At 35.6% G+C, this 16,957-nt stretch overlaps 1 protein-coding gene across 1 annotated transcript in view; it reads right to left on the bottom strand.

Annotated features, from left to right (window-relative positions):
* LOC106108906 (amyloid protein-binding protein 2) overlaps positions 1-16,957 on the bottom strand; it is a 35,652-nt gene that overhangs the window by 8,960 nt on the left and 9,735 nt on the right. The window contains exons 2-6 of the mRNA XM_013290249.1: positions 4,489-4,602; positions 1,846-1,960; positions 1,639-1,765; positions 1,291-1,470; positions 614-784 (exon numbers count right to left, since the gene is read on the bottom strand). Of these exons, the coding sequence (XP_013145703.1) occupies positions 614-784; positions 1,291-1,470; positions 1,639-1,765; positions 1,846-1,960; positions 4,489-4,602 (707 nt within the window). The remainder of the gene's footprint in view (positions 1-613; positions 785-1,290; positions 1,471-1,638; positions 1,766-1,845; positions 1,961-4,488; positions 4,603-16,957) is intronic.

Here is a 16,957-nt window from a genome sequence, read left to right on the forward strand (position 1 = left end):
AAGTATATAACGCATCTTCATAAGCAATGCTGTATGTTTTCTCGGCACATAATATCGGTTTTATTGTTATGTAAAACCGTCATATTTTGTAAGTGAAGTCCTTAGCTTCTTAAAAACAGGAATCCTAGTTAAGTTGCTAAGGCAATATTGATTGATGTAGTTATCCTTAGTATAAAAAAAAAGATAGTCTTACTCTATTCTTTTCTTATTTAGACTAGTTAATAATGTCCCCGTGAGACCTCAGCCATATCATATTATTAAACTTTATTTTACTGTTTACATTAATATTTTCAACTGTAAATATCAAAATTCAATTTGTTATACGACAATAAAGGCTTTTATTGGGAATTAAGAATTGGGAATTTTACTGAGAATTTAAGTAACCACGGAAACCATGAATTAACTGCCTTTGGTTTGTTTTGTCCCTTTCACGCTGAACAATTTTTTTCTAAAGAGGAAAGTTTTGTATTTTTGTATATATATTAAATAACTTAAAAACTACTGATCCGACTTAAAAATACTTTCACTGTTAGAAAGGTAGTTTAGTGAGAACATAGGCTACATTTTTAACTTCACTCGGGGGAAGTCTGGTCTGGTCTGGAGAGGTGCATACCTGGCGGGCGCGTGCGGCGTGAGCAGCGCCAGCGCGCGCGTGCTCCAGGCGTGCGCGGCGCCGTAGTCGCAGCGCACGAAGTGCAGCGAGCTGAACTCCTTGCAGAGGCGCGCCAGCAGCGCGGCCGACGCGCAGCCCGCGCGGCACCCCGCCGCCACGCAAGCTGTCGATCTGTCGCACACAGTATATTACTGTTACCATGGCAACCTTGTTTATGTTGTCAGCTTATAGATTTTCTCTTTTTCCCGCATGAAGGTTTTTTGCAAATTATTTACCCCTCTGTTTAATAGCGTGTAAATATATAGCCTAAAGTAATTGTAGAGTTTTTAATTAAAGAAGGTATTATTCAAAAATATGGTGTGATTGCTGACATCCTGACATGACAACAAAGTATTGTGTGTACGCTATATTATATCAACACAGAAGTATAGATTAATCTTACTATATTATAAATGCAAAAGTTTTGTTATGAACAGATGTTTGTTTGAGTTTGTAGCCTAAACTGCTGAACGGATGTCGACGAAATGTGGCAAAGATATAGAGAATAGTCTGGAAACATGCAAAGACTACTTACTTTTTCTTATAACCACTTAGACGAAGTCGTCTGCGACAGCTAATTTTCTTTATAAAAAATAATGTTTTGTTAACTTTCGGATGTAAAAAAGTATAGTAATGACCTGTAATCATCGGAGTCGCAGTCCGGATGTCCGTCGAGGGAGCGCAGACAGCCGCGCAGAGTTTCGGCCGGCGGCGCGCTGGCGGGCGCAGAGTGCCCCAGCCCCAGCAGCCGCAGCGACAGCTCGTAAGTCTCCGCAGCAGCGGGGAAACAGCAGTACGCGGACTGAGTGTTCAGTAATCTGGCAACATTATAACAAGACAAGTTTACACATCTGTTGATAATGCGCGGTTCGCACTAGCCTAGTGACTAGTGTTCCAGACCAGTGACTCCAACTGTACTGGACAAATGTAAACCGGGTATTAGACTATGTACTGGATCTGTTGTGTTCGTTTGTAATTCAGTATACCTGTGGCAGCACTCGAGAGTGAGGCGGCGGTAGCGGGGCGACTGCGGTTGCGCCTGGCACAACTGCCGGCAGCGCAACAAGACACGTTCCGCATCAGCATACCAACCAGCCTCGTTAAAGAACCCACCTACAAATAGCACAGTACACAAATTAATACATCTCGCACATTAGCTTCGTCATTCAACTACGCTAGTAAAGGGAACACACCTAGCCTGAGGCCCAGCTGTATGAGATAGTCTCTGGAGCGGTCGGTAGACTCGCAGCGTGTGATATATGCCCCCGCTAGTTCCACAGACAACTTCGACCCGTGTTCTATCACCGCCTGAAATATTACAATAGAACTAAATGTAGGATGGAGTCAAAAGTAATAAACAAAATTAAATTTCACATCATCAATCATCAACAATCAAAAAACTGTATCAGTATTGTGCAACAAATCAGTTTGCATAGAAAAAATCTTTTACAATTGTACAAAAAATAAATACGAGATAAAACGAGAGTAGACCAAACAAAGAGAACACAAAACAAAGCTATAAAGTTAGTCACACGTTAATTAAACGATTGACGCAACCGAACGAGTTGTGTTGAATTGAAATGTACTTATTATTTTGTATACCGGTAAAGGCGCAGTTTATTAATACATTGGATTAACCGGATTTTTAAAGAAGATCAATTTAAAATCATAGCTCATACTCGTACTAACTCATACATATTATTTGTTCAATACTTTTAGTGCAACGCAAAGTTGCGGTTGAAAGGAGATTGCATGTGGCTGAGATGCGTATGTTAAGATGGATGTGTGGTGTGACAAGAATGGATAAAGTTAAGAATGTGTATATTAGAGGAAGTTTGGCAGTAGCGCAGTGGTGGAGAAATTGAGAAGCAAAAGGTTAGCGTGGTATGGACAATTTATGCCACGAGACGATGGGGACATAAACCAGAAAGTGTTAAGCATGAATGTGGATGACTACAAAGGAAGAGGAAGATCGAAGAAAGTATGGATGGATTGTGTGAAAGAGGATATGCTTAAGAAAGGAGTGGATTCAGATATGACGGCTGATAGAGATGTATGGAAGAGCAGCACATACTTTGCCGACCCTCCATAAGGGATAAGGGCAAGTTGATGATGATGACTTTTAGTGCAACGCAAAGACTTTCATCGAGTTAATCGATATCAATCGATTTTTATCGATACAAATCACTTTTACACAAGTTTAACGCACATAGAACGTATAGAGGAAACCGTAACCATAACATCCGAAACGTACGACCTAAAGTCTAAACATGTACGAATGTTAGAGATAATTGTTTCATACTAAATCAGTTAATACTTTTGTTACATCTTTAGACAATTTATTTAATTAAAAATAAAGCATTTTATAGTAAAGACTTTAAAAAACAGTGTTCATTGTTAACCGGGACATGCGATGTTTATTCAGCCGAGTGTGACGTTTATAGTAACTCGGGTAACCGTGTCACCCTATAGCATAGAAATATAAACACACTAGCTGTTGCTCGCGACTATACCCGCGTGAATTTAAAAAATACTAATAAATTTAGCCTATGTTACTCACTGATAATGTAGCTTTTTAATAGTGAAAGTATTATTAAAACCGTCCCGGTAGCTCTTGAGTTATTTCAATACATATAAAAATACAAATCTTTCCTCTTTATAATATTAGTATAGATAATAGAAACTTGGATATCTCCAGTAAATACCTGACTATTTGTAACAAAGATTTATCATTGCTTCGACGCTGGCTTTACAACATAAAGGTTCAGATCGTCTTTTATTTATCGATGCGTTAATCTTGTAATAAAAATACGAGTACATGGAATTTCTGAATTCCTGGTACTCGATATTGATCGTCGCCTTCCGCGTAATGGTGTGAATTACACCTTGAAAAGGGTGAGGACGCAGACGGCGAATAAAAAGTACATCTTGCCTTGGTATCTTGTCTTGGATTTGTTGGAAACATCGCCATATCTTACTAATATTATAAATGCGAAAGTTTAGATGGATGGATATTTGTAAGAGTTTGTAGCCTAAACGGCTAAACGGATCTCGATGAAATTTACAATAGACGTAGAGGATAGTATGGAAGAACACATAGGCTACTCACTTTTTTCAAAATCCACGCCGACGGAGTCGCGGGCGACAACTAGTATTTTTATACAAAAAGCAGCGTAGTGCAAACTTTTATATGTAAACAATAAAATAGGCGTCATGACCAAAGACACACACCGCTTGACATACAAGATATTGTTACAAATTAATGTATGACGCAATCGCTGCATTTTAAGCCGCACACAATGTAAATAGGTGTTCATAAGCCAAATTATTTCACCACATTTTTAAATACTCGATAACTTAATTATGCGTTTAATATTTACAATTCAAACCAGTGTTGAAGGAAGACATAAAACTTATGGTGTAGAATTCGCACACCGCATAAAACCTGGCACAGACAAATCGATTTTATCGTAGGGTGTCGGCTATCACATTTTGCTTTTACCCTTACTTGGAACACAAAATACTTCGCGCAACATTGTTTTAATGTCAACACTGTTATAGAAATACAATAGACATGATAGCAAGTTATTTCAAACTATTGTCGTTTAGTATGATGAAATAATCACCTAATGTAAATTATCTTTACATTGTTTTGCCGTTTACAGCACTTTTTACGTAAATCAAACCAGTAGGAATCAAACATTTAGACTCGTATAACCAACCAAACTTTACGACTGCTTGTATTTCCGTACGAGACATCTACATATCTACATATTGGAAGATGCAGAAGTACAGTGGGCACACACAATCCCTTGCATAATATCTGAATGTAATACCTGGAAGCATTGGAGCAGCTTCAGCTGGGCACCGGTGAAGCGCAGCAGCCGCTCGAATATATCCAGCTCGGAGAGCTCCGCACCGAGGATGCACAATCGCTTCTCTTGCAGCATCTGTCAACAAAAACATTGTAATAACATTGCTTTTCAAAAACACATATCTCTGTTTATATTGAAGTGAATGACAGAGACAACGGTATGTTGAAGTATAACCATAGGAGTAGCGATACATTTATTTCCATTTTCCACAGTGGAGATTAACCCTAATTTGTTTTTCTAATTAATGGTTACATACAAGTTTTTGTTACAACGAATAATACAATGTTTGATCATACATTGTAAGTAAAATACCCGCATTTGAACAAAGATATACACAAGGCCTTGCATAATTACATACGAAAACCCTGACTACAGGAATTTGCGAAGATAAAATATTGTTATTCAAAATCACCGACTGATGTAATTGATCATTATATGTTAATTTTGAATGTTAGAGGCCTATAAGATTGATAATAATAGTTAAGATTTTTACGCACTTCTTAGAAAATCTTACGGCTTTTAGTCTTCGATGTAGGACAATATAGATTTCAACAAAGTCTAGTTTTACTGCACTCAGGTGCATTTAGTGCTTTCAATGGGAGTATATTTAAAACTAGCTATTGCTCGCGACTTCACTTGCGTGAAATTTAAAAAGATAGAAAAACATAACCTATGTAACTCGGTGATAACGTAGCTTTTTACTAGTGCACGAATTTGAAATAGGTCCAGTAGTTGAGTTTTTTCAATATAGACAAAAATACACACCTTTTCTCTTTATAACATTAGTATATATAGTATAGATGAGAAATCTACACTAAAGCTACAGTAAATAATTAGTAGTATCATAGTGACCTAGCACGAAATTTTGTGATGCATATACGACGACGTTAGAAATACATTCTTGCAAATATTCGTGCTAGGCCTTCAGTAAAGTAGGTATTTCTGAAGGCAACAGTGATGGTAGTTGTTTGCGTGACGTCACGTGTTGATCTAGGTCAGTTAGGTAATGGTTGTTGTGGCACGGCCGGCGGGTGTCATTACGCCGTCCGCTATGGCCTTATAATTATATAACTGTTTCTAGCAACACGAGATACACGTATCCGGCTTTCAACGACAATGTATACGAATAATTAACGCTGTATAAATAAGAAAAACATTGTAATGCTACCTTCACATATATGTCGAGAAATTTAAGGCAATGTAATCCGCACTAGAACTAAGGCCTTGATTAAGGGATTATGGCGTAGTGGGGCGTAGCGGTGGCAAGGGAGAGCGATCCCGTGGCGCCCAACACAATCGCCAGGAGGGAACGGAGGGGTTTAGTGATATATGCCCCCCATTATGGGGGGATAGTCCCACATAACTCTCGTGTTTGCCCCGAGGCACGGAGTATGCGTAACGCATTCCCCTTCGGCAAAAAAAAAAGGGATTATGGCGTAGTAATTCCTGACTTTGAGTAGGCTCGGGATCCTCAGTGTAGACGCTTTAGTAGACGCAGTGTAGACGGTTTATGAAGTGATCCAAACATAATTGATATTAAATTACAAAGCTGCGGGAAGAAGTTGAACATTTATTTATTGCGTACTTTATGCTAGAGTTACATTGAATTGGACAAAGTATCTCAATTGAACTGAAATTGCCTCATCAAATACAATGTTCATTGTGAGATATTCTTTACATAGTTGGGAGTTGCAAGAATAAAAATAAAGGGCCATAAAAATTAACAAAGTATCTGTCAATCGGCGGTACATTGCCTCCAAGGATCGCAGTCAACATTCCATACGATCTGGTCGTACTGGTTACATTCAAAAGAAAAACAAATCGTTGATCTGGCGTGCCCTTAATTGCTTTTACATTCATGAGTCAGGGTTAATGCAGGCAAAATGGAAATATGGCGACAGATTTTTTTCTCACATCGTACATAAACAAATAGCGTTGTATTTCTTTTTAAAAAAGAACATAAACTAATTAATTAATTTTCTTATTTAACGACATCTCGCGCTGACTGTAAGAGCGAGGCACACCTTTAATTAAACTATCGCAGAACTGTTTAGTCTCGCTTTGTATGCTATGAGCTTATATAGAGGTGCGCACACTACTCGATTTTTATTTGTGCAACTAAACAGTTGAATTGGCTCCGAAACAAACGACAATCGCACAATGTTGAGCCATAGTTTAGTCAAAGAAGTGCGTCAGCTCTAGGGATATTAATGACGTCATAGCGCAGGCGTCTACCATCAATATTGATTGTATTAACTTAGCAATTAGTGCTCTAACTGAACAAATTAGCAACTATGTTTCGCGTGTAATTATTTACACATCATACAATGTATAACAGTATGGAGATTCTTGGAATTTGCAGAATAAATAAAACCCACAGAATATTTCAATCTTTTTGCGTATGTTAACACGTTATGTGCCACTGGATACAATAAAAAGTATCTGGGCACGGTTAACGTCTGCATATAAATTTGAATAGACCTTTTATTGTATTAACGTGAACTCGGTAGCAGTGAAAGTGTTAAGATTCTGCTCTTTTAATCACTCTATCTCTGTCACACGAGTCTTTGTTTCTCAAGTTGTTTCATATCAACGATAAGTCATACAATTACGTCAAAAGATAAACTCGCGTGCTGCCTCACGTCGCTCACGTGCGTAAACATTGCGTTCAACACACGGTCGATGCGGTTGCTTGAAACCGATAAATAAATCGATTTACATATAACAAATCGATATCTCTGTCCTATTATTTGTAAGTGTACAACATTTATGTTCCTAATACATTGTATAAAATTGATTGTAGAAGCCCCAACAAATAAATTAGAAATGATCAGTCTGGCTTCTTGGCATGAGTAACTGAAACGATGTTCGATGGCTCCTACATGGACTGTCGTAAGCCACAATTTTGCGATTAAATAACAAATACTAATTTCTGTGTACATGTATTTAAAAAAGTATACGTTGGTTGTCTTACGTTAGTTTTGTTAGTTGTGATTATATTAACGTTTAAAGTTTTGCAAAATGTATATTACAGACATACGATAGTTTACGTAGGAGCGAATTGTGCTTTTTGAACTTATGTAGGGAGCCATTGTGCCGTATTCTGTACCAAAAACATTTAAAATCGTAATTTAGGATTATTTGAGAGTTGCACAAATATTAGAAAACCAATATTTATGCCATACTGTTTGATATTCATGTTTCTTAAAATAAATTTACAAGACAAGATTTCAAGTATGATTAATGCATGAGCAGCATTACGTCAAGGATTTTATGAATAATATTACCATAAAATATAAGATAAATTAATATGATTATTAACTTTATCAATAAATGTTAATAAAACGTTTATTATTGTACGTTATTTGTGTATGTTTCTACTTTGACACGCCCACGTATTAATTTACGAAAGAAATTTAGTAAAGCCGCGGATATAAGGGACACTCTCAGTGTCTATTAACCGTTTCTGAGTATCATAATTTCTGAACATCGTGCTACAATGTCGTCTCTACAACGTACGCACATTCGGACTCATCTTCAAGACTAATTTACAGTTCAACTAAACAAATCATTTTTTGTTGTTTTATTTACCCCCCGTGTGATAACCTCAATAGTTTCTCTATCATTAAATGTTGTGCAAACAGGAAGTTGATAGAAGCATTTTATCACTGGAGTCGTTGTCCTGAACAAGGAAATGCAATCTTTTATATCCTCATAGAGACGGTATGAGGCACAATTGATGACGTCATATGGAGAAACTTATTTACTCTAAGCAGTTTAATTACAGTGATGGATATCATTCAGTTAAAATAATAAAATTACACTAAAAGAAGAATATATTACATCCATAAAAACATGTTTGTCTGCCCAGGTCATAATAAAATTATGAGGACTTAAATTATGAAGACTTTTTTTTATTGTGTACATTTGTCAATTCTTAATTGAAAATGCCAAAGTTACCTAATAAATAATCACCTTGCTTCCTTAGTGAAGGCAATGGTACCTTTCCCACGTTAAGGTTTTTATCCTATTTATTTACCCCTTAAGTTTAAAAGGGTGAAAATATATAACCTAAAGCGTGTCGTAAATGTAGGGCTTTTTATTAAAGAAAGAATCATTCAAAAATATACCGTAATTTCAGACATCTTAGGCCACAAAATAATGTGTTTATTAGTACAGAGTAAAGATATTTAATGTCATAAGAATAATTTGCTATACGAATATGCAGTACAGATATTTATGAACGAGCTTATCTGAGCAATAAATCAGTGTTATCGTAAAATTAACATTGACGTGTTTAAATAATCAATCAAAGTTTTCCGCTGGTGAGCTTGTCAGTCGACGCACGTCATGGGTTGAATTATTTCCCGTTGTCCTCGGACACTCAAATCTCTATTCAATAATTTGTTTCTTACGGATAACAATTTCGAATGACTGACCTATATAGTTAGATAGACAAAGATTTTAGCAGGCAATGAAGGTAATTTACAATTGCTCTAAACTTTCATCACTCTTGGGGTTTTGTTTTACTATTATAAATGCGAAAGTTTAGATAAATCGATGTTTGAATTTGTAGCTTTAACTGCTGAACAGATCTAGAAATTTAGCATAGATGTTCAGGATAGTCTAGAAGAACACATAGGCTATTTTTGTTTTTCTTTTAATTCCACGGGGACACGCGGAAGATCTATAACAATGGTCAAAAACGAGAATCACATACATAAAATTCTCATAGAAACAGGAATGTTAAAAACCGTTTATAAATCGAAATTTGTTAACAGTGTAGCAACTATTCCATAACTAGGGATGTTAAATCACTATATGTTACATTGTTGAGTAAAGAGTGCATTGTTGATTGTACTAAATAAATGTGAAACGTCCTTGATGCTCAGCACTGTATAAGGCTGGGTACATAAATGACAAGCGTAATAAAGCGCCTGGTAACAACTTGAACAAGTATCGATTGATAAGTCGATGCGGGAAGACGGACAAGGTCGTAACGCGCGCGCCAAAACTTGCTTATCGGTTTTTTTTAATATTTATAGCCTGTGCCAATTGTCGTCCGTATTTCCGTGTCGATGCGCAATTGTTTTTGAGATGGTAACTTAAATTCCACACGCAGACTAACCAATTTGTCGGTTTCATTGATTTAGTATAAAGGAAATTTTCATGTCTGTATTGTCTTATTTAAATTAAGAGATACGATTTGATTCAATTTAAAATAAACAAGCCAAGAAAATACTTTTTGGTTTGGCTCTTATAAAATGCAACACAGGACGACATTTGAAACCTAAAAAAAATGTTTCTGTATAAGTAAATAAATAATGTAAATGCTGAACAGTAAACCGGTTAACATAAATCAACTAAAGGACATCTTCAAGGAAGTCTTTTCGATATTTAATTGCGACAGTCTAATTCGACACAGATATGAAATCAAAACGGTTGCGTTGTTGGTTAGGCAATAGACAATTGATCTCACGCAAGAGTGTAAGTGGAAGGTCGGCGAAGGGCCCACTTTCCTCGGATGTGGAGCAACGACGCGGCCTTGACCGGTGCGAAGCAACGCGATTTGCCAGCGACGGTCAACGCACTCCGCGTTAACGTTGCAACCGACCGTGGTATTGGTCTTAGCTGCATGCTTTTCATAGAGTAATTACGACGAGTCTATCTAGAAATAGACACTATAAGGTGAATTTTCAAGGCTTTATTGGTGAACTGAATGGCTGAAGTGAAACTAACGTGTTAACTATAAAATGGGCTTATCACTTACTAGCTGTTATTCGTAACTTCGTTGCCGTAAAATTAAAAAAATAATAAAATATACAACCTATGTTACTCACAGATAAATTACCTATCTTATGAAAGAATTTTGACATCAGCCCAGTAATTTTTGAGGTATTTAAATACATACAGAAATACAAATCTTTCCTCTTTATAATATTAGTATAGATAGATACTGGAATCTGGCAAATTAAAAACATTTGAATTTAAGGAATTCCACACTTAACTGTACTGATGTAATTCTAGCACGAGAAGCGAAAAATATTATCTCAAGGCTTCGTGGGATGAAATAACGTAAATAATAAACAATTAATAATTTACGATTGTAATGGGAATGTTATGATTTTGACCTTAACGACAATTGACGTGGGTATGTGAATTGTATTAGCAATAGAAATGAATTATACAAATTGGACAGATAATAAAACATATTATTCAACAGGCGGGTGTTGTTAACGTCTCTATAATGTTTATTATCGTTATCTATACTAATACTATAAAAAGGAATGATTTGTATTTTTGTATGTATTGAAATAACTCAAAAACTACTGGGCCGATGTCAAAAATTCTTTCACCATCAGAAAGGTAATTTATCTGTGAGAACATAGGCTATATTTTATTATTACTAAATCTTAGGAACTTTTAATAAACAGCGTGTTTCTGGTTTATAATAAAATAACATTTTTATAAACAAAAGTTGTCTAGTTAGGTAACCATACAATCATAAAACCATTCAGTCGCATAAAACTAATAAACTGAGGTGTAATTTTTATTAAAATCGTAAACGCAAAAAGCAAACGCAAAGTTTAGTCTAGAAAGCTCATCAAAGCGTATCGTGTGGGAAATTTCCCCAAGCTGTGACGTCACGCATCGACCCTGAGTACATTTATGTAACTACAAACAGAACAGAACACGTTATAGCATTAACTAAAAGTTCATTTAAATTGTTTACAATATTATTGTTTTTAATGTCCCTACCGCTCATGGTCAAGTGTCCCTTGAACGTATTAAACCACTTCAAATTACTTGACACCAATATTTTTGTAATCTTAGTATTCACACTATTTACATTACATCCAATAATCTGAATAGTAAGATTTCTATATATATAAGCGCCAATAACCTAATGGTTGGTGGTACGGACTACCGACCATGAGGTCGAAGGTTCGAATCCGAATCGAATCCCACCATTCGACTTTTGTCGTGCATATCCTAGCACAAGCCTAGAGCTTAGTTGGAATGGTTAAAGGAAATATTAGTAAATTAATAAAAATCTACTAAAGTTTTTATAAAGAAAAAAAATATTCCCGTATAACAGAAGAATAATTGAAAATAGGGCGATAGTCCTATAGACAATGTGCTATAAGAGGCCTCCGTTTGGGGTGTTTCCCGTTGACCGATCAATCAACGCATGGGAGATCTTCTCTTTGAGCTAATCGAAGCTATGGATTCGTCGATTGACTGACTCAACGGGACACTCTGTCCGGTGCACTTTTGGTAAACGCTTGCATTATCGGTTTTCGACTTTGCTGCTTTCTGATAGATGTTTACGTATAGGTTAGAAATGTTTTAGCTGAAGTATCCATTTAATAATAATATCGACTCAAGTTAATTTTCATTTGCAGTTTGAATGTTTTTATTATACGTTAGTGTTTCTTGTTATGACTTGATATCTTTAAACGCGGACTGAATTAATAATCAGAGTTTAGTAAAACTTTATTATATGAAAATGTTGTAAACAAAACAATTTAGGTTTATAGTTAGTCTTAGCTATGTACTATGGCTAGATAGTAACTATTTTAGTTCTATTTTGGTTGCTATCTAATGACCTATATAAACATGTCCATATATTAACTATTTCCAATTAGACTCAATAATCGGTTAATGGGTTCAAAGTGACAAAGCATCAAACAAACAGATGAACAGACTTGTATCTATTAATGTCAGATATGCAACAGCAGCGAATAATGAAATAGTCATATCATTTTACTGACCCACTAAAATGTTGTAAACACGCGCCGGACGCACACGACCTGTTGATACTGTCTAACTATGCCGGTGGCGAAATTTCATAGCAAATATTTAAGTTACAATCATTTATAAGTGGGCAACGCTATTTAATGAGCGAATGGGGTTGTTCTTTAGTATGTTTGCATTGAATAGGGACAGGAGACTCATATTTTAAAAGAAAATGTCAGCTTAATCTAATCTATACTAATATAATAAAACGTAAACACACACTTCTTTGTTGCCTAAGATGTCAGCAATTACAGCATGTTTTTGAATAATTCTTCTCTTAATAAAAAGCCCTACACTTACGTCACGCTTTAGGCTATATATTTTCAAGCCATTAAACTTAGGGGGTAAATATTTTGGATAAAAACCCTAATGTGGGAAAGAGACCATAAGTTGCCGCCAACATCAAGAAAGATTGCTAAGGTTTGTCATGTCATTTTGACATTTGCAACTGATACCTTGACAGATGTAAACAATAAAATAATAAAATTTTCATAATTTCATGCGGTAATAGCCGTATGGGAACAGCTAGTTGAATCTAATTTTCAAAATCACAGGTCATAGAGTAATTAGATTTAGGTGAATACATCATGATTGGTAAACGGGAAATACACAGGGCAATAACATATTGTATTAGCTAAGTCTAAAGACAAACAAAAAAGATAGCTATTGACCTTTTAATGACATACTCGTGGTTATTGAAGTAGCGCATAATGTAGGCGTGGGTGAGTCACGTACGCAGGGTAACGCCGCGCCGTGCCCCGTGAGGTAGGTTAAATTAATTCAAATTAATTCTAAATACAGTGCAATAGATTTTCATTTACACTACAAAAAATCTAAAGTCACGTATGAACATTAACTATGACACAACTACTTGCTTGGATCTGAAGAAGATAAGAATCTCTACGTCAATTTAGAGGTTTTACGATATCCCTTACAGTTGCTATAAGTTACAAAGTAATGCAGAGAAGTCGGAGATAGTGGATCTAAATTAGAAGCGCATAATTACACGAAGCCCGTAAAAGGCGAACGCGCAAAAACGCAAGTGTGCAACCGTGCCAGCGGGTCAGCGAAGTGTCGGGGCCTAGAATGCCCCGCGCCTCGCGCCGCGTACCGACAGACAGACAAACATATATTTACCGTAATAGACATGACCGTGTAATCACTGCCTACACATAGCTAATTATTCGATGAGATTAGGGTCACGCTATACAGTTCCAAATAGAGGAAACGAGAAAGTAATTGACTAAAGAATTTTAGATCGGAACAAAACCATAAACAATATATTCAAGTTACATACTCTATGTATCGTTTCTATTACATATGATTTATGTGACAGCTATTACTAAACACATTAAGACCATACTTTATACAAAAATTTATTAGCTATACAGTGGAATTATACCACTTCTGTAATAAGTAAACAATTGTGACATCGCGGTGTAAGTTATTTCGAATTCCTTTAGATTATATTTATAGCATAAACAATTTTCTAATAGAAGAGCCGGGATTACCAAAGGTAATGAAAAAGGGAGAGTGTATCATAGTAGGGATTTAATGGATCTTAATTTTGTATGAAACGTAAACTAACGACAAGAAGAAATCTCTGTTGCGAAAAGTATACTGTGCTGCATTAGTAAGGTCTCACAGTAAATTCCTTATGCTAATGATGATGATTTCTATTGCAATACTATATCAGATAAAAAATAAATACGATGAGTTTGTTCTGCGGACGCTACACAACATTATGCAACCAGCACTGCAGTCAACATTTCCCAGTTGAATGAGACCGGCCAGTTTTCTATCGCTCCCTAAGTGTAACTTCTAGGAACTATTGCGAGTTAAATGCTACAGTAACACCTTTTTTATTTCTGCTCTCTACCACTGCGCACGATCAATGAACCCGGAACCGTTCCGTGACTTTTTTGTTATATCTCGACGTTGAAATGTTCTATAATTGTCTCGTTCAACACGAATTAGATTGATACTGTTATTTGAAACTGAGCTTAAAATCATACTAACTTTGAACTGCAACAAAGTGCTTAAGACTATTCGAATGTTAAGAAAATCAACAGTCTTTAAAGTTTGGTGCGTTTAATGTATATTTTCGACTTTCATCAGTATTGAAAAATGAAATTCATATAAAACCAAGGTTACATAGTGTGTTAATTAAATATTTTTACATACCAATTGTAACCAACATACAATTACCATGAAAACAAGTTTCCTTTGCGCCAAATTACCTGTAATGATTAAAAAAACAATTAGCAAGCGTTTTACGTAAAAAAATTAATTAACTCTTTTCAAATACTTATATTAAGCAATGTTACGCATATAGGTATGCATAGTGCTGAAGATTGCAATTTCGTTGTAAACAGTTTGTTTTGTAAAAGTTTATTACTCGAGTGACCGGTTGATATTTTCCTTACATAAGTGACTGTATAAAATTAGAAACACTAGACTTGGCTACAAACAATACTTCTTTATTCAACTAAAGTTAATCTACAGATCAGCTGGCTGTTCGCATGGGTAAACAGATCCGTGAATATGCTCGCAGATCAGCTCAGTACCTGTATAAAGGTATGATTAACGTGACTTGAGATCTGATAGTTCGGGACTCGTCAACATAGACATAGTACCTACATCGTGTTGATCACTGAGCTGCGACATTTATTGAGCCGCATCAGAACGGTTCAACAAGTAAGCTGTTATTTAGAATCGGCTCAGAGCTGATCTACAAGATTAGTATTACGTTTCAATCAACCATCGAAGACTCATATGTTGGTGAAAATCCAAAGAGATGAGACAAAATTTTAAAATTTTCAAAAGCAGAACAAATTATGTTCAAAAACTATAACATTTGCGGGAGTACAGTGGCAATGTCGATATTTCAAATTAAAGTGTAAAAATTCGTAAAGAAAATTAAAACTAGTGGACTAGTGACTAGTGGTGTAAAATGCAATTGTGTTATGCTAAAAAAAATGTTTCTCATCAAGTGAATTTATGTAAATTTTTAAGAGTAATAAATATCTTAAACCATATCTAAGATGTGGTACTCTTTTCGCGTGTCGATTGTTTTATTTCGAACATATGGTGTGTTTCAATATAACCTACAAGTTCACTATAGCACAGCGATAAGACTCATGTAACCGCAATCAATACATTTGAGTACATTGTTGTACATATCTATCACCACGACAATGTTGTAACTATTAACGTTAATTTGTTATCAACATTTGTATACAATACATAATTACGCACAAAGTAAACTGCATTCATAAATTATTTACATAGATAATTTGTATACATCGCATAACGATATGTAAATAACAAAACTTTAATTAATAATTTCATCAGAATATAAATTTATATAGAGCTTTTTATTCATAAAGCAATGACCTGAGGTGTAAATAATCCAAGATTATATTGAGTTTATTATTACCGGCCTGATTCACAGGGGGTTTACGCGAGTATGTATGTCTGTATGTGGGTTTGTATGTTTGCGTATTGGGACATCCTGTAGTGTAATCAATTGAATCAGTTTTGAGTGAGGTATCGGTCACAAAGGTACAGTCAGCTCCACAAATTCGATTGCATTTGGACGTTGGAAACTTGTTTAAACTCGTATTCCAAAATATTTATGTATGAATTTATCGTTGGAGGTATACAGGTGAATTCGTGCATTCATATTTCGGAGACTGAAGACGTATATAATTTTCTGAAACTTTGTAAATACGTTCATATTTATGCAACTAACTGTACAGTGAAGTTTCTTTTTACAAATACTTTTATAAACCTTATTTAGATATTAACAACATGATTGTTTGTTAAAGCCAGGTTTCACCCTTCTTGATACTTCAAGTGCATCGCGTGCTATCACAAAGTTGAATGTGACAGGTGATAGGTGATGAAGCAGACACGATATCAACAGAGAAAAGGTTACACTTTACGTAAGCCAGCGAAAGTGAAACGCAATCTCGCGTCAACTTAAGGCGACGCTCTCTAATATCACCTAGATGGAATCCAATATCGATAATTTGTTATATGACATTCTCTTTTACGTTTCACAAGTATAGTAGACAAGTTAGCAATGTAGTCATTTTTCTGCTTTTTAAAATGTTTGATCAAAAAATTACCTTTACGAGTCACAAATCAATCTTTAAAAAAATTCTAATTATGATACAAAAAATGTGCCATTTAGAAAGGAGAGAGTTTAGTATAACTGTGCCTTAAGACGCCATTACTGGTGAAATTCACCTTGAAAAGTGAAAGGGGCTAACGTGACGTGCGCTGCGAAAAGCTTGCGGCTCCGCGATACGAAAGTTATATCAAGGCTAATCAAAACCTTGTGCACTAAAGCAGCAATAAAATATCACAATAAAAATTAGAGTAAGTGTAAGATATCCAAACTGGAATAGCGGTGGTCCTGTGTCGCTATTCTCCTCGCAAATAATGTAAATCCATAACAAGACTCAGTATACATAGTACACAATATTTGATCACGTTTTTGCCGCCTGCAGTTAACCATTGTACGCAAACACTTGTGGAGGCGAACGATGCGCGAAAAAACCGCGATATGAATCACAATATGTAGGGTAACCATCCTTTGTGGGAGAGATCTATGACAAAAGGT

The sequence above is a fragment of the Papilio polytes genome, unplaced genomic scaffold (genome assembly GCF_000836215.1).
Source record: "Papilio polytes unplaced genomic scaffold, Ppol_1.0 DF821400.1, whole genome shotgun sequence".
NCBI classification, from domain to species: domain Eukaryota; kingdom Metazoa; phylum Arthropoda; class Insecta; order Lepidoptera; family Papilionidae; genus Papilio; species Papilio polytes.